This window comes from Anas platyrhynchos, chromosome 6, assembly GCF_047663525.1.
Source record: "Anas platyrhynchos isolate ZD024472 breed Pekin duck chromosome 6, IASCAAS_PekinDuck_T2T, whole genome shotgun sequence".
Taxonomy (NCBI): domain Eukaryota; kingdom Metazoa; phylum Chordata; class Aves; order Anseriformes; family Anatidae; genus Anas; species Anas platyrhynchos.
The window spans coordinates 10,743,482-10,770,956 of record NC_092592.1 but is presented as its reverse complement, the minus strand read 5'-3'; the positions used below and the strand labels follow the sequence as shown (position 1 = coordinate 10,770,956).

The 27,475-nt window shown below is 40.6% G+C and overlaps 1 protein-coding gene across 15 annotated transcripts in view; it reads right to left on the bottom strand.

Moving 5' to 3' along the window:
• The window catches only part of FAM13C (family with sequence similarity 13 member C), a 133,620-nt gene that overhangs the window by 105,991 nt on the left and 154 nt on the right, over positions 1–27,475 (bottom strand). For 7 of the 15 annotated variants that reach the window (XR_011810326.1, XM_027463246.3, XM_027463251.3 and 4 more), the window contains exons 1-8: positions 27,242–27,426; positions 23,423–23,519; positions 22,477–22,635; positions 22,194–22,313; positions 14,508–14,682; positions 14,095–14,304; positions 10,620–10,803; positions 4,919–5,054 (exon numbers count right to left, since the gene is read on the bottom strand). Coding sequence is in view for 14 of the 15 variants with exons in the window: in XM_027463246.3 (XP_027319047.1) it covers positions 4,919–5,054; positions 10,620–10,803; positions 14,095–14,304; positions 14,508–14,682; positions 22,194–22,232 (744 nt within the window). In the remaining variant the exon portion in view is untranslated. Of the gene's footprint in view, positions 1–4,918; positions 5,055–10,619; positions 10,804–14,094; positions 14,305–14,507; positions 14,683–15,503; positions 15,664–17,116; positions 17,360–18,027; positions 18,111–18,630; positions 20,002–22,193; positions 22,320–22,476; positions 22,636–23,422; positions 23,520–27,241; positions 27,427–27,475 lie in introns of those variants that run through there. The other 8 variants (XM_027463245.3, XM_038181646.2, XM_072040045.1 and 5 more) reach the window with 8 other exon arrangements.

The window sequence follows — 27,475 nt, the reverse complement described above, 5'->3', positions numbered from 1 at the left end:
AGACTCCTTAATCTGTAATCAACATGAATTCTGTGAGTTTGACTATGGTAGGGGTTTTTAAAATGCTCTGTTCACAACAAAACTTAAAGTAGGCCTTCACAGACTAAGAGGTAACAAAGGTGAGTCTTTACTACTGCTTAGTTTGTTTCTGCGCAGCAGAACACCTTCAAAATGTTTTTCCAAGTCAGGAAAGGCATGTGTCAATTTTAGAAAACTTCTCTCACACACTTCCTGCCATTACTGAATGACAGGCAGTGACCGGTGTTATCAGCCAATGTGAACACTGGAGCTCTATTATTGTGTTGTTGATTGCACTAAAGAAGCACAGGCCATCAGTTTGGCCAGCTTCCTTCTTACATGTCCCAACTGCTTGTTACAGTAAAGCACCGCTGACAGCATGCTTCATGGCCCACATAACACACCTTCGCCTGCTGACATTCTCTCCTGGTGCAACTTTACCAGCCAGAAGAGAAGTGAAAAGTAAAAAAAAAACAACAATGTAGATAATGTGGGTAGGAGGGAGGTGACCAGCAAAATGAATTAAGTCACAGAAAGGGTTACAAGCATGACAGCAAAATCCCACACCACACACGCAGCAGGTCAGGAGAACGCCTCAGAAATGCTGGAGCAAACATTAAATATATGAATGACATTACCTCCACATCCTGCAGGCTAAAACTGGAGACCAGGCACTCTTGTTGTTTCAGAGTTTCAGATGTCCACTATACAGCAGGTCTGCTGCAGATCACAGGCACTGCTCAGAAATAGCTCCTCACTCTCTCCATGCCCTATTCCCCTCACCTATAGACAGAAGGGCTCTGGCACTGAAGACCTGGAATGAGTAATGAATACTCCAGCCACATCCACTTGGGCTGTTTTAAGTCACAGTTGCCTAGTACAGTGCTCTTTATCAAACCCTTATGCCTGTAGTCAGTCATATATGCTTCCCAGTTTATCCAGAAGAAAAAAAATACATCCTGACAATCTACGGCCCACAGTTTTTGTGGAGATCCAGGTCCTGCTCTGATCCCCAAGGTATTTTTTTATCCACAGTTCCCAAATACAAAATTAGAACTTAATGTTTAACAAGTCCATACTTTTGCTAAATTTACAAAGGTAGGGAAACACTTTTTCTGTGGGATGGGAAGCAGTATAAAGAAATCTCTCTATAATGTAACAGCAATCCCTACAGAAGTATTGACAAAACTCATGAAAATTCAGGTGGCACACACAGGACTCACTATGTTCACACCTAAGTGCAACTGGAAGTTACCTTTACTAAGGAAAGAACTTAAGTGAAAGAAAAAAATTGAAATCTCTACCAATTTAGAGTAAGGGAAAAGTGCTAAAAGCCACAAATAGAAATTGGAACTATGTTCCTCTACACAAGAAGAATTTCATCAACAAGACACTTTAGTCTAACCTAGAAATTTGAGTTTACTGTATCATAAGATCATGTTTGTTCTGTTTTTGAAAGGTTTCAACTGATTTCAAAAGCACTGTTATGGGATTATCAAAGGAAAACATCAGTTGAGTTATTAGCTGTCCTTGAAATTGAGGGCAGTTTATCAGGGTAACGACAATTTTTTATGGCAACTTCAGATGAAAGTGAGGCACCAGTTCTTTTTATTATTATTTTTATTTTTTTAAAGAAATGGGTTAATGCTGAAACATCTCCTCCCTCTTTGAAAAAAAGGCTAAATTTGTCCGATAAAGGCTAAAAATTTGTCCGATACTGACAAAACTCCCTAGACCACAAAACACTTCCCAAAAAAACAAAACAAAACAAAAAAACAATTCAAATAGATAGCCTTCATAAAATATTTAGCTCCAGTGATCCCAACCAACTCCTAACCACACTGCATAGTTTCAGAAATCCACTCTGATGTGTCTGCGGTCTTTCTGCAGGTCTAGGAGAGTGCCCTGTTCCCCTTCCCCAGCCACCTGAACCTCTGCAATCCCTTTACAAGGGGGTTCCATTATTGCAAGCAGAAGCTACATGGAAACCAATTAAGAGTCCCTGCAGCCTTGCCAACATAAGGTGAAGCACACATAAAGGACAAAGAAGAGAAAACAAGAAATGAGAGTTATTTCCTCAAGGTGTAGGCTTTTTTCCCCCAATTAATCCTATGGTTTGACGGGATGCAGTGGCTTGCACACACACCAAAAGTCACGCTTCTCTGTTTGTAAAGCAAAGGCAGAGTACTTAATTCAAGAAGCATTCTGTACAGAAAGGAGATACGAAAAAAATACTCCAAGACTAGATGTGAAGAGTTCTGTAACCATTTTTTAAACCAGAACATAAGATTCAGAAATGATGAGGGCAAACAGCATGACAAATTGCTATTAAAAAGGTTTGGATCATAATTTAATTAGCTTAACTTCTATAGTGTAATCTTGTACACCTCCAACACAGCTAGCAATATGCTTCAGGTTAAACAGAGTTGTCTAGAGAGACCCCAGGTCAAAAAAAACATTACAGTGTCTAACCTCTTTTTAAAAAGTGATTTAAACCAAACAGGGAAATCAGCTCAGTACCAGTACAGTCTGTGAGCTAGGACAGAAGACTACAGAACAGCTTTAAATGCTAATGGCTATTAGGATTTAAAAAACAACTAAAACCACACACCACACAAACACCACCACCGGCAGGATTTTAAAGCCTTACATTGTCATTACAGCAACGGTCAGGAAAAAGGACAAACTAAAGCCACACAGTAGCTTGTAAGCATCTTTTAAACAACTGTCTTTAGATTGAATAGGTGGGTATGAACAGTCTCCTAGCCAGCCTGGGATACTAGTTCTGATCTATTAGACAGGCAACTTTCTAAAATCTGCAAATTCTTCTCCCCAAGCAGCCAGCCTGAATCAGCCTACAGAGGTAGAGTAGGTGGGATGACTCCTGGCACTTCTAGGTATCCTAAGAGCTATGATCAGGAACAATCGGTCGTGTTCATCTCAGGCTACAAACTACACAGCTGCCTATTAAGCTTATGTCAGCATGCTTGCCAGATCAGTATGACTTTTATTTGTTCAAGCTCAATTAATTATGGTGGCATATAAAATTGAAGTGAAAAAAAAATAATGAAAAAAAGCACCCCAACAACGAAAAAACCTCCTGAATTAAGTAGTCCAAATGCAAGTATCAGCGTTACTGCTTCAAGTTATTTCATGAGAAACAGCCAATAAAAGCAAGTTTAATTTCCAGGAAGCAACAAGGGATCTGAGCCAGGCTTGCCATTTCACTTTCTGCTTGCTTTGCTGGAACTAGTTCATGCACGTTGAATATGTTTAGTTTGTAAGCCTAACTTTGATGTTTCTCATTTAGTGGACTTTCAGCAATTGTTACATTATGAAAGATGAAGAGTACCTATCCAATGTGCTGGATTTCCTGCCAGAAATTACAAAAACAAGATCAACCACAGAATACCGAATTCCCTTCTCACCATAGATGGGATTTCTTTCATAAGCTTACCTCAGAGTAGGAGAGTGCCTCATGGCTATGCCTTGTCTGGGGTTTTATTAAAGAACTTGAAAGGATTTTTCCAGCAGAATTCTTTCCCACATCACCACAATCTCAAACAGACTGTGACATTTTTGCAGAATTAGAGGGAATGAAATTGCTTTTAAAACAAAAGTATTGCAATAGAAAGCCAGAAGGCCTGACTTTGGGCTTTTCTAATACCTTTCCAATCTCCTTTAGTTGCTGATGCTTTTTAATCGGCCTAGTTTTGTGAACAGAAACATTATATAATTGGATTCCTAACATTTTGGTCTTGCATACTCATTTGCAGGAATCCCCAAAGATGGTAGTGGCCTAAGACATGTGAGAAAAAGTAGAGGTGTGGGCTCCAACATAGTCTCTGTGTCAAACGACCCCAGTTTTAGATCTGGGACCATGTCCTATATCACAGGATGAATATTTCATAAACATCCTTACATCAGTGTCTTCTGTTCTCTGTATCTACATCTGAACAGGATTTAAAGAAAAACTTTTTAAAGAGAGGTCCCAAGGAGCACAACAGTCCCATTATTCTGCTTTGGGATATATAATATGCTCTAAATACACTATTTGACTTTATAAGTTTCCCTTTTTTTTTTTTTTTTTTTTAAACAGAGATACTTGAAGAAACTTGAAGATACTTGAGCAGCATGAGCTATAATTACATGCAATGCAAGTCTTTTTCATAATCCTTCACCTGATCTGGCACACTTCCATCAATCTCAACTGCAAGGATGTGTAGTATAACTTCATCGTAAAGTATTAGACTGCAGGTCTTGTTACTACGTTCCCCTCAAGTCCTTTTCTAAAAATCAATTTCAAGTTAAGCAGTTAAGCAGCAATGATACATCACATCCTGAAAACAAGACTTACATTGACCCTCTCCCTAAAGCAGCGGTAGTCTATCATGCTTCTTCCACTAGGAGATTTTTTGACAAATAAAACAAACAAAGAAAAGTACTAACATTGTTTTAGAAAAGAACATACCCAAGAAAAAGGTGAAACATAGCATTTTCAGAAAAAGATGAGAGGGGGTTCACCCTTCTGATTTTGCTCTTCTGCATCGTCCACATACAGTAGTGAAGTAAGAAGTGTTTCACTTGAGAAAACAATCAGTAGCTTTGGTCTAACAAAGTTCCACATTAAAATATCTAAAGTGGAAAAAGTTAGTATTTTTTTCTTGACCTTTTACTTTTACATTTGCCTTTTTTTTTTTTCTTTCTTCCATAATCTCAAATTTAAAGACTTATGCTTCCCCTCTAGCTTGGGCATACAATGAATATTTAGGCTGCTGGCAACGAGGTATAGTCAGTCAGTACTCACACTATGCATAAGCAAATATATTTCCATTTGTAGGTTACAACCTAATGAAGCACTTTGGATTCCTTGCTGAATGAATTAATGTAACTTTCTTACCTGAAGATCATCTGCTTGACTTGGTGAGAAACCAGGGTTCAGATCAACAAAAAGCTTCTCATGGTGTTGAAGCAAATACAGCAGGAGGCCGTTGTAAAGCCTTTGTTCTTCACAAGCCAAGGGACTGACAGGGATCCTAAGGGAAGAACAAATGGATTCAGTTTTGGAGCTCTCATACCAGGGGCTAGCGATGCAAGTACCCCCCTTGTGCCCGAGATAATTCACCAATGCAGCCAGCCAGGCAACTGGATAAGACAGTGTTCCGGGCTCATTTCCAACCAGCAATTGTTGAGACAAAAATCATCTCCACTTGGTGGGGGTCACAACATTGGGAACCCCACAGTGACAGAACCGCAAAATGCTACACTGGTTCACATCCCATTGAATCTTTGAAGCAGTGCAACAAAATAGCTAGAACCTGGCAGTCTGCCATGAAGTTCACAAAAGCAAAGATGAAGACAAAAAAAAAAAAAAAAAAAAAAAAAAAAGAAGCCTGCCAACCTGCCACCACTCCACCACTCAGCGGCACAGGGACTGGAAGAGTTGTTTTGCTGTTCCAGCTTAGCTTCTGAGGGTGAACTTTGAAGACTGGAACAATATCTTATTACCAGAACTGCCTTGAAATAAACATAGATAAGAAACTGTTACAGTGTAATAATTTGTAATTTCACAGACTTCAGGTCACATGCAGTGGAACTTCCATGCTTCCCTTAGCAGATTTTTTTTCCTTTTTTAACAAGTAGTAGCTTGATTTGTACTATCCGTACAAGTAGACTAAATCAGAATCATTTAATCAAAATAAAGAGATTCATCTCATTCTGTGAAGGGACTGCGTATTCCCCCTGTGAACCATCTGGAGGCTTGGAGGACATTTGCATATGAATTTTGTCACCTATTCCAGCTTCCCCAGAAATGCTGCATCAACTCAGGTCCACCCAACACAATATTAAAAATTAAACAGTTAATGAACTCTGGAGACTAAAGAGGAGACATATACACGCACCAGTCTTCTGTTTGCTAAATCAGTATGTTCATTCTTCATTTGCAATTTTAAAGTACAAATATATGCACTGGGTCCAGTTCAAGTGCTTTCATTCACTTTCTCATTTTGTAAGTCTACATTTGTTTCTGTGAGAACTCAAGTTTGGGCTCCTTTTAAAAAAGAATGGTTTAAGAAGAGTTATAGACAGGTATGACCTAGATTTACAGGATAAACTGCTGTGTCATCAATTCTTTTTCAGGACTGAGTAACAATTCTCCATCTTGGATTCCTTCTCTTCTCAGGACAGACTCAATTTCTCATAAGTAAATAAATAAATAAAATCAAGCATGGCTTTTACACCTGGTTAACTGAGCAACAGCCTTTCCGGCATTAACACCCTCAACTCATAAGCCATACAAGTAATTTTTTCTTTTTTTTTTTTTAAATCTTCTTTAACTTAAAGATTTGTTCTCTAATTCATCCCTACCAACTGCTAACTCCCTGCTAGCAAGGCACTCTCTGCAAGTTGTTCCTGAAGATAAACAGCTCTCTCTGTATTTACCGGGGCTCACTTTCCCTTAGTAGCAGCCTATGTTTTGGCTGCTCAGTTCTCAAGTCAGCTTAACACAAAACAAAGCTGTACTCTAGGATGTGACCCTACAGCTGACTCCAAATATCAATATCTGTTCATCTGCAAATACTCACGGGTGGCAACATATGGGTATTCCAAATACAGAAAGTACATTTCTAGTTTCCTCTGAAGCCACCTTCCTCACCAAGCTTCAATTAATTCTGTAAAACAAACATTTCCTGCCTCTTCAGATACTTCTGCTTCTAGCAGAAATCCTGTAATTAGGCTGACAATAGGGGAGCAGTGTTCACACAATGCTGAATCCAGGAATACATTCCTAGGAAAAGCATAGCTACTGAAGTATATTCTGCATTTCACCATAAAAACCCTGTAATCAATTGTAGTACAAATCAAATACAGGAGAACACTAACAAATAAGAAACAACTGAATCTTGACGATCAGGAATCAACTATGGTTTCCTTGAGAGAGCCTAAATCTTTCAAAGTTGCTTTGCCACAAAGTGCAAGCTAGAAAAGCCGTACAGTGCTTTGCCTTGGTTGCATTCAGATCTGCAAAAGTTCCTTGCTGGCAGAGGCTTGTGTATTAGACTTTCTGTAAATTAACAGGAAGAATGAATCAAAAGTGAGTAGATGTAAACAGATACCTGGCTAGCATCCTTATGTGCACACTCAAGAATTGCTTACTGAGGTTAACAGCAGAAATCTCTTTCCCAAGAGAAGGTATAAATAAAATTGTACCTGTAGAAATCTAAGCAACATTGGTCAGATCTCTAATAAAAGCAACGCTTTCTCCTCAGCACTTAGAGAGACTTGCAGGACATGATACAGCTCACAAGCAGGAGGAGGCATGGCAACAGAAATAAATAATTCAGAGGATGAGCAGAAAGAATTCACCAGTAGGTGACAGAAGAGTACATCTTAGCACAGGAAGTGTAGGGAGCAGCCAGCCTGACACTTCACCTACGAGCTATGTTTGTGGTTCCTTCACCTACAAGGAAGTTAGGATGTGAAAGCTCCATAATGCAGATAGTAAGACTGAAGTGTTAGAAGATAAGAAACAGATGCCAGGTTCCAAATCTAAGAGCAAAGCAATCTGAAAGATGCTGGTGGAACAAGCTCATAGTGGTGAAGACAGTCTCACGGGTGAAAAACAGCACAAAGGAGAAAAGTCAGTAGAAGAAACCAGAAGGAGGTGGTTTGCAAAGGAGACTGAGATAAAAATAAAGAGTTTTACTAAGTTACATTTTTTCTGAAACATACCATCTTTTCTTCATCATGTTTTGGGTCCCATCACTCTGAACAGGGACAGGAAGCATATATATTACTACTACTATAACAGAATAATTCCTGTATGAAGGTGATTTCAGTCAAATATTCAAAACAAGAAGCAGTAAATTAAGGGCGTTGTAACAGATTAAAAATATAGAAGGGACATATTTAAAATTTAGTTTTTAGACAGTGATACTATTTTTCTTAGCATTTAAAATTCACGGCAATAGGAGGTTTTCTGTGATGCTGTAACCAGGCTTTCAACGTAATACCTGTGCTAAGGCTTCTATTTGCTATTTGCAATTAGTGTATTTGCTAACTGTGAAGCACAGGCAGTTTAGGTTAGTAAGGTGCAATCAGCAGTGAGTTTTATATTCTAATTTTGTGTCCCCAAGGTCCATGTGTTCCATATTCCAACTACTTTATATTCAAGCTCAGTTACTTCAGTGAAACTATGAACATGACAGGTCTCCACAAATAAAGCGTCAAAAGATTGAGACAGGTGATAATCGCAGAGAGAATTTACACTTGAATATAAATAGATGAAAATTTTAAGTGGAAAGGTTTATAAACAACCCAAAGCAAAGGCAGGAGGAAGTAACTGCATAAAAAAAGGCAAGTACCAGAACGCATGCAGAACAGTTAACACCTGCAGTGAGTTAGCACCATAACTGTAGTTAATAGTACATCCAAGAAGTAATAGGTTACTTCCAACAGTGGCACAGGGTATACATTTCTGCAGATTAGAACCAGAATTGTCCTCAACATCAGACTTTAATTTTTCTCTTATAAAGGAAAATACAACTGGTTTGTTCTGAGTCTTGGAGGCCTTGGGTCACTCAGAAGCAAGGGGTACAACAATCTCATCAAATGAAAATGACAGTTGCAAGGTTCTCCTCTCCACCCATTTATTAGAAAGGTGATTATTCATAATTCCAGAAAGTCACTCTCCACGGACAGCACTACTTACACACTTTACAAAAAATGAGTTTCAGACTTACTGTTTTTTTTCTCTCCCAGAGATGGTGAGCTCAGAATGATTACATAAAGCTGGAGTGAATGTTCATAAGGTAATTTTAACTTTTATTTATGGTAGCTGTGTGGTCTTGACAAATAACTGGCAGAGATTGTTTCCAAGGCTTCTCAGACAGGTCACTTGACACAAATATTTAGTTTAGCACTAAGTGTACTCTTAAACAAAAACAAAACAAAACAAAAAAAACAGAGGTGCATATTCAGAAGTAGCTAGATGATCTCCCAAAACAGGCTGGGGTACTTAAAAAACAAAATAGTTCATCAATCAAAAGGGGAGTCCACTTGAATTTTCTGTGTAGATTCAGAAATCAGCGGGCATACATTCAGAGAATTTGAAACCAGAAGTAATAAAGTATACTTGTGTGCATGCATGCACCCAAGCTTGATGTGATGGTGAAGGGGTCTAATGTCAGGAGAGTGACAGTCAGTGCAGTCCTTGAGATAGCATAGGTCTAAGGGCTGGATTTTTGATGAAGGCTTTTTAGTGTTAGCCTTTTACCTGTTTATAAGTATTGTCATGCATATTGTCAGGAGTAAAGCTCATCTGTCTGCACTCATTTACTGATTTCAGCATGCAGATGTTAAGGGTTTTTATTGTGCAACTGCTCTGTTCTACAACTGAATATCCTCCATAGTGAAACCTACTCTCACAGGAGAGAACGGTGTAAGTCCTGTCACACTGCACACTGTTAGGTTCATCTCTCCAGCTGTACTTTTGCTAAAAAGTAAGGTTCCTTTTACTCATATCACCTGCGAAGGCTATAAGCTGGTACATCTGGTGATAAGCCTACAGAGCAGTTCAGCAGACACAAACAGAACCCTCTGAAAACAGCAGCAAGGTTTATTAGCACAGTTTCCCAAAACAAAGCCTGTCATTAATTTCTAATATAAGTGGTACCAATTTTGCTGAATTTATCCTTTTAAAAACTTACTCAGCTTGAAACATACACCAAAAAAAGTGGAAAACAACAAGGTGTTTGTTACTGTATAGAAAACACTGATTGTTAATGCTTAAATTTTGCAAATTGGTAATTCGCTTGTAGTTTACATCCAGCTAGACTGATCCACTGAAACAAAGGTTTACAAATCCTCAGATAGGCATGAGCACTATCACATTTCTGTATCAGTGTGACAAACAGGATGAAGCACTAAAACATTTCAGTTTCTTTGGAAAATCCACTGTCACACCATTCTAGGTGGTTTCCTCTCACCACCTGGACTTACCTGACATGGTCTCCCAACTTTCTTTTTTAGCATCCAGGTAAGTGTCCACGCTCCATCATCCCAAACACACCTTCACCAGCTTCTGTACTTACCTCTTGCAAGCTCAGCTGGCCTCTGTTCACATTTCCATGTGCATTTTAGTGGCACCAGTATATCCAAAACTTTCCGCAAAGGATAGAATGAATTATTCCTCTACTTTGGTAGAGGAGATTCCCTTCTCCGATATCAAATGCAATTACAAGGTCAAAATCAGTCTTAGTGTTTCTGAATCTGTGCTCTCTCTAAGTAGCCTCTACAGCCCATACATAGCTTGGGCAGGAAAACAGAAGTAATTCTCACTGAACAGCTCTCTAGCCCTCATACCTCTTCTTTTTAGATTGTTTCTTACTTGAGGCCCTGTCTGTAAAGAGCCAACCTAACAGAGACTGGTTGGTCAGCCTGATCAGAAACTGTTCACATTAGCCCTTAATATTGCACATAACATTTAACTTTCAAAATGCTGTACTTAGATTGGATGCACAATTATGATGGGAAGCCTTGTTTTAAAGCATGATCAAGTAGTGCTGTTTAAGACAGGTAAATAGATACGGAGTACTCACTTGAAAAGAGCAGGTCCAAACACAACGGCTAGGTTTTCCAGAGTCATGAAATTCACTGCACTGTATGTTGCTATCTTTAACAGAAAAGCAGACAGGAACTGCAGAAGGTTTTGATGGGCTTCAGGCAAGCAGCTGAGTAACTGTCTCAGATTCTTTATGCATTCTGTTGTGTGGATTTTGTGTTCTGTAAAAAAGAAAAAAAAAAGTTATTCCATTTATTAGACGATTTATTAGATTTATTATTAGATGGTCCTAATAATATGATTTCATCATAGATACTATTATAGATCTGAGAAAGAGGGATGGTTTTAAAATATTTACTCTTTATTTTGCTCTAATGTATGTTCTACATGAAGAATTTCTACCCTAAATTTGGAAAACTATTTTCACATATTAAATATTTAAGTACTGTGGATTTTCCAAATACTGGGTTTTTGTATACTCTGGTTTTGCCATTCTTCCTGTTAGGACAAAAGTACTTGCTACTTTTTAATGGAGTTATGGGCAGTAGACACTTCTGTGAATCCTTAAAGCTGCCTTTAAAGATGTTAAAAGATTATCAGCCTTGATTCTCCACAGAGATTTGACACACGCTGTATGATTCTCATTACAAGGAATAAGAAATTGTACCCTTTCAGCACTGCATCATCTCCGTTTCCTGACTAATTGGTAGCTCTCAGTCTCAAAACATTTTTGCTCTATAAGTATGCAACTGTAGTTACACAGGAGATGCTTAAAAACCCAAATTGGGAATACTTTGCATTTCCTTGATTCCCATTCTTCAAAGAAGAGTTACAAGGCAAAAAATGGCTTCACAAACAACTCTATTTGACCAGCAGTTCAAAATTAGTATGATAAACTCTCCTGGATATTAGAACTGAGATAGCTGTACTGCTAAGTAACTGGCAGTTGATGCTCAAATTTGCCATAGATCTCCAGGATAGGACACATCTGCATAGCTTCAACATTATGAATAGCAAATCACATCCAAAAGGGCAATTCTAGCCCTAAAAAACACATTCCATGAAGGTCAAGACTCATGTTGCTCAACATATTAATGAAAATGGGAGGGAAGGAGGGAGAAAATAAAATAAAAAAAAAAAAAAAAAAAAAAAAAAAAGAGGATTTCAGCAATACTATTCAGGGTAGTCAAAATAAGGTGATTGCAAAATTCTGTAGAAGGATCTTTCAGCATACAGTTTTCAGATCTGATGAACGGGATTTGGTTGTTGTTGTTGCTGCTTTCTTTTTTTGTAAACGTGTACATAACTCAGAATCCAGCAGATGAAGTTTGAACAAGAGCAGCCTGCAGTCTAACCTGCAAAACCCACTTATCTGTATGCAAACACCTGAATTAGTTATCACTCAAAATCACTTGGCCTAATTGTCTGAAAGCATTAGCTCAACCGTCAGTGGTGGGGTTTTATTTGATTTTACACAATTAAGAACTATAGACAAGAACAGGGAACTAAGTCAGCATATTGCTATAGGTACTCATTCTGGCTTTGAGATGTAAACACTTCATGCCATTCCACTCACTGTTGACAATAAAACAATAGGAAAACTAGTAAGAAGTACTAAATAAGAACAGGGAATGGAAAGGCTCCTGTATAAAAGAAGGTGAAATAGAGAAGGAGGCCACAGCTTGGTGTGGTGTAAATGCCTGAAGTAACTAGGAAAATAAAACTAACATTCACACTTTTAAGGAAAAGGTACAGCATTGAAAAGGCTTTCAGGGTAGGGCATAACTGCATTATCTGAGCATTCCCTAGGCTCCCAACCTTAGATGCTATCGCGCTGGGGAAACTTGGTGTGCTAGCTCTAAGGAACACCACGGAGCGTAGAGTGGAGTGGAGACACCACGGCTAGGCTCTGTAATCAGGTGGGGCCTCGATTGTTCTTGTGCACAAAGCTGCACTTTTTGCCACCCTAAGCCAAAGACCTGTCATGTTTTGACAAATGCTGTACCCTAGTGTACTTTTTGCTCATTATAATATCATTATAATACCAAAACACACCTCCATCCCAAAAGCTACCCGCCTCCAAGGTGCGACCACCCCTCACTGAGCATGCGCTCTGAATTTCTCGGAGCCTATTACTTTAAACGGAAACGGGAAAACTTTACACCAATCATAACTAAGATATGCTTGACTAGAGCCACTCAAGCTCCACCTAGAAGACAGAAAATAATATAAATTGGCCCAAGAGAGAGGGGATGTTAGGGAAGATACCATCGTCAGGGGAGATACCATCCCAAGGACATACAACATCCTTAGGACCTCCTGACTCCTGGGATCAGTCGACGGGCTGAGCCTCTCTTCCCCCCCCATTGGGACGCCTTTGGGTGAGATCTGAATATTTGCTTATAAATCTCTATAGAGTCTTTGCTCCTTTTAACGCGTTTATTTCTAGGCTGCGCACCTGTAACACCTAGAACACCTAGAACACCTAGAACACCTAGAACACCTAGAACACCTAGAACACCTAGAACACCTAGAACACCTAGAACACCTAGAACACCTAGAACCCGCACCTAGAACCCGCACCTAGAACCCGCACCTAGAACCCGCACCTAGAACCCGCACCTAGAACCCGCACCTAGAACCCGCACCTAGAACCCGCACCTAGAACCCGCACCTAGAACCCGCACCTAGAACCCGCACCTAGAACCCGCACCTAGAACCCCTGTGTATTTCATGCATACTAGCTTGCTTTTGCAGATAGTCACTATCACCGGCAATCCAAAAGAACCTGATTATCTGTTGCTGTAATAAACCATACTTGATTGCATTGTGATAGCTCTCATTAATGCAACTAGGGTGAGGGTGGTTATCCGTGATAGTTCAGTGTTCTGAATCTAACCAGACCCCCAGACGGTTAATGCATTGTTGGTGAATGTCTGAGCGGACCCCCAGGTGGTTAATACGTTTTTGGTGAATGTCTGAGCGGACCCCCAGGTGGTTACTGTGTTTTTGGTGAATGTCCGAATGGACCCCCAGTTTTGGTGAATGTCCGACTGGTTCAGTACTCTGAATCCAACCGGGCCCGTAACGGTTAATCAGCTACACCCCTTTAACACGACACTTGGAAAAGAGAGGAGTGAGGCAGGATTAATCTAATCACCATCATAAATGCATGAACAGCATTATGATGGTGATTAGATTAAAAATAAAAATGGTATCTCAGTAAGTAGTAATGCACCAAATTTTAAAAGAAAACATACAAAGGATCATTCTCAAATAATGCAGATCAGATGACTGGATTGCAGAATGCCTTGCCATAGGGTATCGTGACCAAAAGCTTTAATGAATTAAAAAAACAGACACTTTCATGGAAGACTGGTCCATTAAAAGCAATTAAACATCAGTCAAGGGTCAAGGAAACTGAAACCACTGCTTACTACAAAGGTGCTATGAACACAGTATCATTCACTGTCAGAGAAAGGACAGAAGTTTGGAAAGTATCCATTCCGTACCTTGGAAAGTTTTTAGCAGGCCACCACAGACATTGTCTGGAAAAACAGCCACTGGCAGTTCTTTTAGAAACAGTTTCAGAAGGCTGGCTACAGAATCAACATCTCCATGATTAATGAGGTCTACCTTTTCTCCTTGATTGTACTTTTGCTTCAATTCTTTGACTTTATTCACTGAACCACTGATTCGAAATATACCAACATGCTGCAAACCTGCCCAAGAAGAAATATGAAACAGTAAGCAACAGTTGCGTTATCATACCTGTGTGAAGAGAAGTGGATCTCAAAAAGCAAGAGCTCCTCTACAAAAGCACAGTAATTGTAAATATAGACCACAAAACTGCTGAGTAGTTACAGCTGAAAAGCACTGCTTAAACAAAAAACAACAGTCCTGAGCAGACAAAACATGAACTTACCAAATACTTCTAGGTACTCCACCATCTGTGTGACGAGAAAAGGGACTCCACATTGTGTTGCATCCTGTATGAGAGCTTCCAGAGGAACACCAAATGTTCTTCTTTCTCTGTCAATCTGTGGATCTGGTGAGACTTTATTTGTTGTGTGCCTCACTTGAACAGATGATAATGATTTCTGGGGAATAAAAACAGATAAGCAATAAGAAAAAGCAGGTTTTCACACACACTTTTTTTTTTTAAATTAAAGTTCAAGGGTTTACACATTAGGTTCAATTATCGTCCTCATTAAGGCATCCTCATACATATTTTACCTCCGCTGCATGTCCTAAAACCCTAATATCCTTCTTCCGTAGAGATAAGACAGAACCTACAATGCAGTAAATCCTAACAAAACCTATACATAGCTACAGTCCCTTCAAGTCTAAAATCCAGATCTCAACAGATCCCCCACCTCCAGCACCAAAGAACCACAAGCTGTGACCACAGAGGCTTGGCTTTGCCCTCCGCACAATCCCAGCCCTTCCGTGCAGCTGGCATCCCAGGCCTGCTCAGGCCCAGGGACAGCAGGCTGCTCTGTTAAAACCTCTAGACCTCCAAACCATGATACATTTACTTCACATATACACACACACTAATGCGTCTGGACCATCCACAAAGTGAAACTTTTTTTTTGAAATGCAATTATAGAAACTGCGTGTGTTAAGAGGCAGACAACGCTGTGCACAAAAACCGTGAGGCGACAGGCGTCCAGGTCAAGGCAGGTGCCCTGTTTAAGACAGCCAGGGGCTGCTAAACCCCTTCCCCAAAAAGAGCTGACTAGTGCTAGGGCACAGCTTTCTCATCCCACCTGCCCAATTCACCAAGAAAATTTAGAAAAGAAAAAAAAAAAAAAAAGGCAAGATTAATGATGCCAGAAGAGGAATTTAAGCAGCAACCTCAGCACAAACCCGGTAAAGATTTCCCGCCTCTGCTCATCAGGTTTTTCTTTTTTCTTACCCTGATAACCGATGCAAAAACATACAGAAGAAATCATGAACAAAATGCACTCAGGAGCTGTTTTTTTCTGTCTTGTGAGGAGGCAGAGGCCACCCAGGGCTGAGAGTACGAGGAAAATGGTGCTGGCTGAGGGACTCTGTGAGGAGAGGGCGGGGCTGCCCCTACCGCCTCTGGAAGGTTCCGGAAAGTTCTGGTGGCCACACCTGAGGGCTCAGCGGAACCCCTCAGGGGCTGGCGGCATGGGGAGGGGACAGCCTGCAGGCATTTTACCCTGTGGCTGAGGCATTTGCAAAGTTTTATCGACAGAAAGGCCTATTTATAATACAAAAGTCATGAAAGAAGACTACTCCCAGAGCAAGCAGCAGCTTATGTCTTTTTGCTTAAATTGAAAAGACTTTTAATTTGCCATAATTTTTTCAAATGCACATCCAAGTCTAGACTACTGCTTCCAGAACTGAATTCTCTGATTTCTGGTACTGTTTGCTGTAAACTCTTTAGCTGTAAAAATCCAAATACAGCTTGTGTTTGAAAAGCGTTGCCGAGCAGTGACACAGAGGCATTCAGCCTGTCTATTAAGTCAGATGTTGAGCTAACACGTTCGTTGCAGTTTCCACACTGAAGCACATAAAACTTTTGTACATAACTCACAAATAAAGAATGATCTAATGATAAAGGCCAGCCAGAGATTCAACAAGGAAGTTTAAAATACAGAAGAACGTGAAAGGACATGAGCAGTAGGTTTAGATATCATGTGAGGCCCTAAAAGCAGGACCTCCTTCAAAACTGGCTGCTGAGAAGAGCAACATGTCACAGCAGCAACCATTTTGAGCTCCACAAGACTCTTACTATTTCTGCATTCAAATCTAGGTGGCCACAAGTGACAAGCTTAACTTAAAGCCCTGAAAGTTGTATTTACTTATTGTCAGTCAGGTATATTCACAGTCGCATACAAGAGGGCTCATATTTAAAGAGTCGGACATTTTACACAACACAATGAAAGCAGAAGTCCAACTGTGAGATACCAGATTTAAATGCTCGTACCAGTTCTGCGTTATGAAGATTTAAACAATATACATACTTCATTTTAAAGGCAGATTCTAATTTTTTGTAGCCCCATCCCAACATACTCTAAAACTAACCTTCAATGTTTTTATTACTACATTTCCTTCTGGAAAAAGGAAAGACTTTCCTACCAATTTGTAGCTGAATTGCTATAGAAAAAGCTGTTTTTCAGCTCATAAAATGCACACCTTCAACAACACCACAAGCCAGAACTTGACTTGGCTGTATTCAGCCTTGTTACCATGGCAAATGCACACAAACACACACACAGACTGAAAAATTTAAACCTTATTCTGCTCTTTCAATACATAAGCAAGCTTAGAACTTGATAATAATGCTAAAGCATTAATAGTTGCCTAAAAAAAAAGTTTTAAAAAAATACAAAAATGTTTTAAAATACAAGATGTAAGATTTTTAAAATAGAGATTTCTAACACATCTAATATTTTAATGTAAATACCTCTTCTTAACCCCTTCAGATGCAACAGTTGGGTTGAGAAAATAATTCAAGACATGGGAGAGACTCAAGAAGCCAGATTTAAATTCACTTACACAAATTGAAAAGGAAGCGCTTGCGCCCATATTAGACTGCAGGAGAATATCAGTATTTCACCTGTGCTGCTCAGAAGATGCCATCACCTTTCTTCCCATTATAAATTAATGCATTCCAGCCAAAGCAAACCACAGCCATTGGACTGTTCCTCTGTAATTAACTTATCGTAGTATAATTGCTAAGTATCATCATAATCAGCAGTTTCACTCCGGAGTCTGTCCCAGGTAGAACGTAACTCCTAGCTGAGAAGGAAGGAATTTTTTTGTAGCCAACACTTGCCACCCGAGTCATATTGCAAAAGTTCACTATGTGTTACCATCAAGAGATGTTTCCATAGCACTGCAACACAATGGCACAGCTTCCTGAAAGCACACAGATCGCACATTTGATATGTAGTTTTGAGCAGCTTCTTTCAATGCAGGTTTTAAATTATTCATATTACCCGATGTCCACGCTGCCTGCCACCAGTGGTAAGTCCAATATGTTGAGGTGGCCCACAGTACACAAGTGGTATAAATATGTAATTATATAACACCTGCACAAACATTTTGGCAAACATAGGAGGAAGGATCCAGCCAGATTTTGATATCCAGAAGATGTAGATACTGTTAAGATGTAGATACTTCTGTTACAATTCTTTCAGATGTAAAGCCTCTCCTACTAAGTAAACCACAACAAAGCAGTTAAACAGTTAATGTTGCAATTAAATGTAACAGATTCTTAACTCAAATTCAGACAGTTTTCTAATGGATACATTTTTTAAAAATACAGTAGCTTAGAGAAACTCCCATGGTAGTGTACTACAACAGGAGTTACTCTGTCAGCACACCACCGTGATGGTTCAACACAGATGGTACCTTAGTAGAGTGAATACCAGTTAGAAAATAATACAGATTTTTAGCTCACTTACCTCTCCACATGATATCCCAATGAAATCTGGAAAAGCTTTGTTTAAGGATTTCTTGCCTTATGATCTGAGGTTTTCTTGCCCAGCTGGAGTGAGATGAGAGTGCACACAGGTGAGGGCCTTGCTTTCCTATTAGTACATGCCCACCACCACCTTTACCCCCAGGTGTGGCAAGTATACCCCCAAATGCATACTAAGCAGGGTTCACATTTTGACAAAAATTTCTCACTGCCCTCTCTGCATACTCCAGATCTGGGTATTCCAGCTTTTTTTTTTTTTAGCTTTTTTTTTTTTTTTTTTTTTTTTTCCTCCAGGCCCACAGGATGCCAGACTCTCCTGCCAGGCAGATGTTGCACAGAACTTAGCAGGCATTATCTGGACTTCCCTCCAGCACCAAAAATGCAGGCTTTGATTGTGCCAGTGTGATGGAGGAGGATATGGGCATGACGAAGGAAAGAGCTCAGAAGACAGGTGTAAAGGAAACAGCCACATGCAGACCTACGGCCCACCATCATCTCAACTCCCTCCTGCCTCTTGTGCCACCCTGGGCTGCACACAAAGCCACAGCCTTCTCCTTGCCACCACCGTCACCCACAGCCCCCTCACCTGCTCTGCACAGAGGGCTGATGCCACCTTACCCAGCAACCCAGTCTCCCCCAGAACTACAAGAGTGGGAGTGAATCTGTAATGGCTACTTGCTGTGGTGCACACAGCTGAGCAACCCAGCTTTCTCACCACAGACATATTCCTCCTGGGCCCATCGCCACAGCTGCAGCTGCCCAACCCTGCCCTGACCCCTCCAGCACAGCCATCCTGTGAAATTACCCACTTCATAGGTAAGCTGGTTCAAAGGCACTGGGCCCACAGGCAGCACCAAGGCTGATGGTGCCGTACCCCCAGCACCCTTTGGGACAGACAAAAGCAGAGCCACCAGCTCTCCAGCTAACTGTGTCTGAAGGCTGGCAGCAATTTGCTCTCTACATAAAATATCTCACACTAACCCTGTTCAAAAAAAATATAAAAAATACCCCCAATTCTTTGCTCCCTACCACATAGTATGCTTCCACTCCCTTCTTACTAGATTTCATAAGAATCGTCCTGCTGACACCTTGTTCCCCCCTGCTTCAGCTGAACGTGCAAACTCTAAGCAAATACCTTTTAAAGCAACAAATTTCCTGCCTGAGCAGAAAGCACTTTTTTTTTTTCTATTGAATCACCACAGCAGTAGCAGCACAAACAAGCCAGCAGTGACTACAATCGGCCACTTGGTCTCTGCTGCTCCTCTAACTGCAATTACTCAAGGCTTTGTTTCCAAGGCTTGCCTGCTGAGTTCAAAACAAAATGCAGTGAGGCTTACATAAAATGGAAAGATATTTTGGTTCTGAAGAAAGCCTGCAGCAGCTAGAGGGCACACGAGGCATGCTGCAGAGGTGGTCCTGCAACCCTTGCTGCAAACACAGCAAGGAGATCTAAGCCCTGGGCAGAATTCTCCTTCCATGCAAAGTAACACAGTTCAGAGAGATTTCTCCATGTGTTGCTGTTGTACGAAGAGCAGAAGTGACAGAGAAATAAAACATGTAACTGCTTATACCATGCAGCTGCAGTTCAAACCCTTGCTTTACAACCTCTGATCACAGTGAATTTCTGCAGGACTTTGGCTGCATGATTGTGACGTGTGGTACCCTAGGAAGCCACCCTGACTTCAAGGGCCATCTCTAAATTAAAACCAAAACTTTTGGTCTCCTAACACCCTGCTACCCAGAGGAAGGCTTGTGAGAAAAGTCAGTGCCCTGGCCTGGGTGGTGCAAGGAGGCTGGGGAAACATCAAGGGTTGCTTTGGTAGTCTTCTGCGGGGGTATGGCCTCCAACTACTAACAGGGCTGGCTTTTGAGGCCTGCTAATTTCTTGATAAGATAGAGGAAAAATAAATATACAACAATAAATATAAAAGGAAAACATAAAAGTTTCATTTTCTTCCTTAGATTTTTTTTTTTTTTAAAAGAAGCATTAGAAACAACAGGATCCCTATGGGAGAGGGCAGAGGTAGCTGTGGTAAATCCACTGTCAGCAGCAGTAAAAACAAACAAAACGATAGCAGCAAGAACAATAACTAACTTAAGTTTTATGCTTCATTTCAGTTTTCTTTCACAACTGCAAGCAGCCTGTTCTGCTGATCTAGTAATCCACATCTCAGCTTCAGGAGTCTCAAAGCAGCCAGACAAAAAGGAAAGAAAGCCCTTCTTGGTGGGCAAGAGCCGCCAAGCCAGAACGCATGCCTGCGGGGAGGCCGCAGTGGGGATGCAGCTCAGGCAGTCCTGCCATGCCACTTTCCCTGCCATGGCTTGGGTCCAGCTGGAGAGGCCGCGGTGGCTCTGGGTTAGAAGTAAACACAAGGGAGGGAGCATGGCTGGTCCCAGCTGAAGCGTAGCTTGCAAACCACAGGCTTTGAGCATCGGATGCTCAGGATCAGAGGAGAACCATGGGGTTCAAAAATAAACACATAAAGCTTGACATGAACCAAAGAAATTCAACCTGACCACAGCTGTTAGCCTGTACTTCCATGACATGATCCTCATTAGCTAGTAACAATTTCTACAGCAGCTTTTCAAGGGTACTTAGGCAATGCCAATTAAGGATCAATACTATATGTTCCTCATGGGAAGCACTGTCCACCTAAGAATGCTTGTGTTTTGGTCACACTGCTTGCAAATCAGCACATGCACCCAGGCTGCAACCCCACAGCTGTAAGCCCCATGTTAGACCAAGTGTGAGCCGAGGGAGGTGGAAAGACACTGTGAGGAGGGAGCACAAGAAGCTGATGGTGTAAGTAGGGGATGCAGGACTCCAACATGGTCTGTTTGGCCCTTTTTACCACAGTTTGTTTTGGGTAGGGATCTCAGAAAACTCACTTGCATACATGGGGACACTATTGCTCTGACTTTGCAATTCATACAGCTTTTTAAAAATAGGATAATATACCATGACAGGCACACAAAATCATGGCAGCATCCAGCAGTGTGTGCTGATCTCTTACAGCTGAGAGCTTCAGCAAGTATGACTAGAAATGCTGAAAGGCCCTAGTGATTTGCCTGAACAGAAGGAAAAAAGAAAAATTACAGTCTACTCCTTGGCTCAAAATCTTCAGAACTATCCAGTTCAGGAATGCATTTTTCCCTTCTTTATGTAATATTTTGGGAACAGCATGAACCCTTGCTAGAAGTGTTATGATGCAACAGTTACACCATCTCAGGCTTGATGACTCCAGTGTCCTTGCCCCATAAAAGTATCCCTGAATGATCACAGAAAACATTCAGGGCCAGATATACACAGATGAGTTTTCATCAGATAAATCTGTCTTACAGGCTTCCAAAGCAGTTTTCATTGCCACCCTTGCCACACAGCATTCGCCTATATTATCCCAATTCATCATGAACCACTTGAAACTGAAAAATGAGTATATTATGAAAAATCACACATTTCAAAGGTAAGTAGATGGAGCTAAAGGAGAAACTACACTGGATCTCTCAAACAAAAGAAAAAAATTGATATATTAATGACAACCAACACAGAAGTATGTAGGGGAGGAAAATACACATATTAGGTAATCATTGGCAAGATCTGAGGCATGAAAAAAATGCTATTTCTATTTTAATCACTACTGTATCAATATACAATATATTTCTCCACAACTTAGCTGCGGAGAAATAAACCAAAAGTGTTAGTACAGACATAAAGGATGGTTGCTGCATATCCCCCATCACAGTATTTTGACTACGAAGCATGTCTACTCACCAAGCCAAATCATCAGAAAGGAAAATTTGCTGTCCTGACAAGAATGTAGCTCTTCCTTGTTGCTACATGCATTGCATTCAGTGTGCTTATGGGGGAGTACACAGGCCACAGTTCCTCCTGACAAGCCAGCTCATCAGCTGCCAGCAGTGTCCCCTCTAACAGCTTTATTTCTGCTCACACCTGGTTGGGTGGTCTCCTCAGGATGCGGATGCTTGGGGCAAAGGCGGGCATGTCTGCACAGTGAGGCCAAGCACAACAGAACTGCCCCCTTCTCTATCAGCCAGGCACAAACCACTCCAGTGCTGTGCCTCAGCAAATATCTCCTGAGTCACGGCAAGGCTATTTATTACTGTAGACGCAGCACTACATTAACCCACCTGGCAAGTTTGCAGTTGCTTCCCTCTATCTGCACCCATCTCTGGCAGTGGATGTGTTGGTGTCCTGCAGTGGCTCAGCAGAGCCTATTTCCAGCAGCTGAACTACAGGCATGTGGAGAACTGTCCAACAAAACAGCAGGAGGCACGTGTTAGGACTGCTTGCTTGCTTCCCCAGCTCACCTCCCCCACCTAAACTCTTCAGCATCAGCTTTCTTTTAAAGGCTTTGAAAAACCATACAGATAAGCGCGTGTTTCTTTGGAGGTATTGCAGAACCACAAGTACCTGGCATGTGACAGGTCAATTGCTGTCAACGTTCTTCACCACTTGGGGGGAAATGGCATGAAGGTGAGTTGGAGCCTGCCGCTCTCTGCTTCCTGTTTTGAATTTCATTTTCTTCCTCTAATCTCAATCTGGCACCTAAACCTCTTAATTTTCTTGATGCTGTTCCAGGAAAAACAAGTCAGCATTCAAAATTCAATATTGCTTCATTATCTAAAGGCACTGTCTTGCTCTTGCTCCTAAAGAGCAGGAACATCAGGAAAAACAGCTGTAGGTAATGAAAGAAGTAAAGCTCTTTTCAGGACTTACAAATTATTTTAAAAACGTTTTAGTCTATAATATTAAGTTCAAAATAAATATGCATAAGGCTGATAACTGAATTCTCCATTCAGGGAATTAACTGTGTGAAAGCAAATCCCAAACTTTGACACAGATGGTAAATTTGAGAGGAAAAGTATATTCAAACTATCTGGGAAGTAGTAATTGTATTCCGTAAAGGCTGTCTGGTAAAAGCTGAGGAAAGGTGCAAGGGCTATTCTGCAACTAGAGTCTTACCACCACTCCTTATTTCAGTTCATATGCCAGTGCCTACACTATTTCTTACTGGAAAAGACACGAAGAAATATGTGATGGGAAGAAACAACACCCTCCATCCCTAGAGTCTTACCATCCCTGCCAGAAATGCAAATATATTCAACCTGCTACCTGGTGCAGTACACACATGCACAAAGAAAAGAGAGTCATGGGAATAGGGGCTTGATCAGAAAAGTAAAATAAAACTTTTTCTTTTCATGTAAATTTCATTGGTATTTGCTGGTGGCTGCCTCATTTCTCTTTGTTTTGAATGAAGATCAGAAAAAATGGGCTACGAATCTCTAGTTGGAGTAATTATCTCTGGCGCTACACAGTGCCATTTTGCAGAAATAATACAGTTCCAACACATTATTACCTCTTTGAAGAAATCTTTGAAGAGCTGTGAAGAAATAAAACATGGTTAGTCCTTGCCTGTTCTCTGCATCTAGCTTGCACAACATCTGAGGTGAGGACTGAAAAAAGAAAAGAGGAATACGGTAAGCGGAGACTTCAGCATCCTCTTGCACCATGCATGAGCACTGCACAAGCACATATAAAAGTCAGGCAGAGGTAGATTTTTATCTGTATTTCTCCAACAGCACACAATTTCAACAACTTTGGTCCTCAGTGATTCAATATTGATTCAACTGAGTTGCTCTGTATGGATTTTAGCACCTCTGTCTTCTGTAGTCTTGTGATTCTTGTTCTTGATCAATATTAGAGAAAATCTGAAAAAGGTGGAAGACCCTCTGATGTGACATCTTTCCTCCAAAAAACTGAAATGGTAGCAGCAGCTCTGTTAGCCTTCCCAGTTCCAGCCAAGATGACATAACCCTGTTTTCAGTAATCCAGTCTGTCACAGACAAATCCAAGCCTCCGATTTCTGAAGCACCACTTTATGTGGTGTGCTCAGTGGGAATTCCCTCCTCCCCATCTCTCTTCCTCTGTTTTTGGTAGCCAGAACAGCCAACCATACACACAAAACAGCTGACTACTTAATTCTATTATTACAATTGATAGTGCCTAGGGAGACACCAGACTGTCAAGCCCACTCTCACAAATATAATTCTTTTGTCTCTTATTCCCTTCACAGCACTTCCAAATAAACCTGTTTCATTTGGAACAAAGAATAAATAACAAAAGCATTTCTTTGAACCCTTGCCCTCATACATGGTTTTATTTTAATTCAAAACATGGCAGAAGATTTCAGTTATCCCAATTTACAAGGGCACCCCCTAAGTAATGCAAAGCGGGGCAAGAGCCACTCTAACCCAGGGCCATTTTAACTAAACAGCAAAGTAATTTGATTCCAACAGAAGGCAGCATGACCTAACGCAACCTGATGTGCATTTCATGTTAACACAATTTAAAGTTATAACCACAGAAAAAAAGTACATAATCTAGATATGATCTGTAAGTATAGAGTTGGTCTGAGCACTGGCCATTTACAGAACAGGTGGGCAGGCTTTCGTCTTGTTACTCAGCAACATCTACTCATTACTGTTAATGATAGAAAACATGTTTACTTTCGACATGAACTGTGACACCACAAAAAGGTAAGAGGTTAGACTCTCAGTCTGCAATGACAGAAGTAGGGGAAAAACACTCTGTAGTGAGACCCTAGAGCCAAATGATCTGTCATCTTCACATGCTCAAGACTCCCATTCCTCACTAAATGAAGTCTTGAGCGCCTGTGGGCAGAAAAAGTCAAGAGAGCTGCATACTTGGTTTTAGCTCTGACCGAGAATCTTCTGGTAAGATAGCTGACAAGTCCAACTTGGCTCTTCAGCATAATTAATTGAGTCTGCAGCAAAACATCACTGAAATAGTCCTTTGAATCTGAGGAATTATATTTCAAACTAGAAAGAAGCTTTTGCCACTTCCTTTGACATATCTGTCCAGTTTTTGTATCATTTATGTTTTACCAGCATAATACTCAGGCCAACACATACACTAGACTTGCTCTTCCGAAGAGCCTCGCATGAAATATCTTTCAAGTCAAAAACACTGCAATGTCAGTATAATCCAGTGCAAACATCTCAGCCAATTTTCATAGTACAAGATTCATAGCCCTTATTCAGCAAATTGTTCAATGGCAGTATGTGATGCTGGAATTCAGTATCAGCAGGATGTAGGCAAATTAACAGCTACCAAAGGAATGCAATCAATTTTTGTAGCTAGCCTTAAAAACTACAAATTAAGCAAGGCACATAACAGCCTATAAATCTAATAAAACTTAGCTGTTTCATTTTTCTCATGTTTTGGTAACTACAATAAATGTTAAGATCTGCAAATAAGATAAATGTTCTATTCATGACTGACTCCACAGCAACTAATTAATTTACGCAACAATAACTTTTTCTTCTACAATAGAGTATAAAGAATAATTATCTAAGCCTCTAACTCCTCCTGTTCTAGAGCTGTTTGTCAAGGACTATACGATTCAAAAGGATGCAGAATTAAATACTACATGGCAGAACTGTATATCTACCTGCACCTAAGAGCCTGTCAATGTTAATGACGTAGTTATCAAACAAATGAGGCATAGATAATCATGGTGTACCTCTCCTAAAAAACATTTGAGCCTATTTGTCAATTTGAATGAAGCCTGCCAGACAGAAAAAGTGAAAGCTCTCATACAAAACTCAAGTTGCGGCAACCCTGGAAGCATCTTCTTGAAAATGAACCCCCTCAAAACTAGAGGAGAAGTGAAAATCGAAGCATTAAATCCTTGGTCTTGTTTATCAATTATTATGGTCACTGTAATCAACCAGCTGGTTAGGATTAGGAGTCCTAACACATACTGACTGCAGTGGTAATATAAGGTTTTTCCACAGCCTGTGCTCTTTCCTCCCTGACGGGTAGGGTTACATCAGCAAACTGTCACAGATCACTAGTCAGATTTCCAAACACATCAAGCTGTCTAATAATAGATATTATTTCCACTGCAAAACCGTGCTACATGTTGCCCAATCATTAACATTAATTGCAGCTGATTTTTTCCAAAAACTGACAAGTGATGTAATAACAGTTTCATATTTAAAGTACTAAGAATGCATCATTGGCAGGAAGGGAAAGACTTTAAAAGATATTAATCTGCAGGCACACACATTCTGATTATATCCAGTATACCACAGCAGTTTCTCTAAGATGTGTAAAATGGTACCACTTTCGTGTGCATGTGGTGAAATCTGACTACAGCTGCCATACAACTGATGCAAATCCACATAGATACACCGGACACCAATTTGGAACTGGAGTTGCATTTTTACATACACTGAGTGCTCGATATTTTTTCCACGTGCATTAAATAAGCGATCCAAGAAATAAAAACCACAGTAGTTACACCCAGATGATACATGGAGGAAAAAATACAAAGCCAAATAACTACATTGTTATTTTTGTCAGGCTTTAATACAAACAGAAATAAGTGAGTCCCAGAGACAGCAGAAAATGTCTTAAGACAACCTGCTTTTTCCCAACTTGGGTCAGAAAAGGGAACAAAACTTTCATGTATGTCTGCCCCACTTATAGGTTATATCACTCTTGCTTAATGAGTTCTGCAAAAACAGTAACTCTGTTCATAGGACTGAGACAATAAAAGATGCTAATTTCTTATCTGTTTTTTATCTTACATGTTGTTTATGAGCCAAGGTCACAGCAGACATCTTGAAGACAATACTAATGCTGAGAAGTAGTATGTTCTGCTGGGACAGCTGCAGACAACTGTACAGTATGCAGATTAGGAAAGTCTAAGAACTTCCACCCAATACAAGATTTCCCAACACGTTCCAGTAAGGTTCAGTCCTAGAGCAAGAAGCCAAATCTCACAGGATGTGCCACCAGTGGAAAGGAGATTCCTATGACTACAACATGAGAGCAACCAGACACGTCTTCAGCATGGGAGTAGCAGCAAAGCAACAGCTACTGCCCAGGGCCTGCAGGGCAGTGAAGACCTAGCTGAGCCATCCTGCCTTGTATCACCTGCCTTGCTCAGGAAAGACTTCAGCCTCACGCAGCATCCCCCCAGTCATGCCAACCTCAGGGTACAGGCTAAACTCAAGGGAAAAAACAACACAGGCACGCAGAGCTGGACTGCAGCTAGAGAGTTTCTGGGCAGTAGCTTCAGGAGCTCACAAAGAGCCTGTTTGGTGTTCAAGTGTCCCAACTCTCACCACCTCTGCTTGTCCCTTACCTCTTCTGTTATCACTTCACCACACTTTTTCTTGATCCTTTTTACTTGCTTCTCTCCTTGCTAAATCAATTCAAAAAATAACAAAGAATATATAGTTATCACGTTTTACCTTTTTCAATCAAATCCAAATTCAATCAAATTTAAAGCTCTATGACTAAGCACAAGGTCTCCGCAGCAGGTTCAACCAGTTAAACCGGAGCCGTGCAACGGGAGATGCACCCCATACTACCAGAC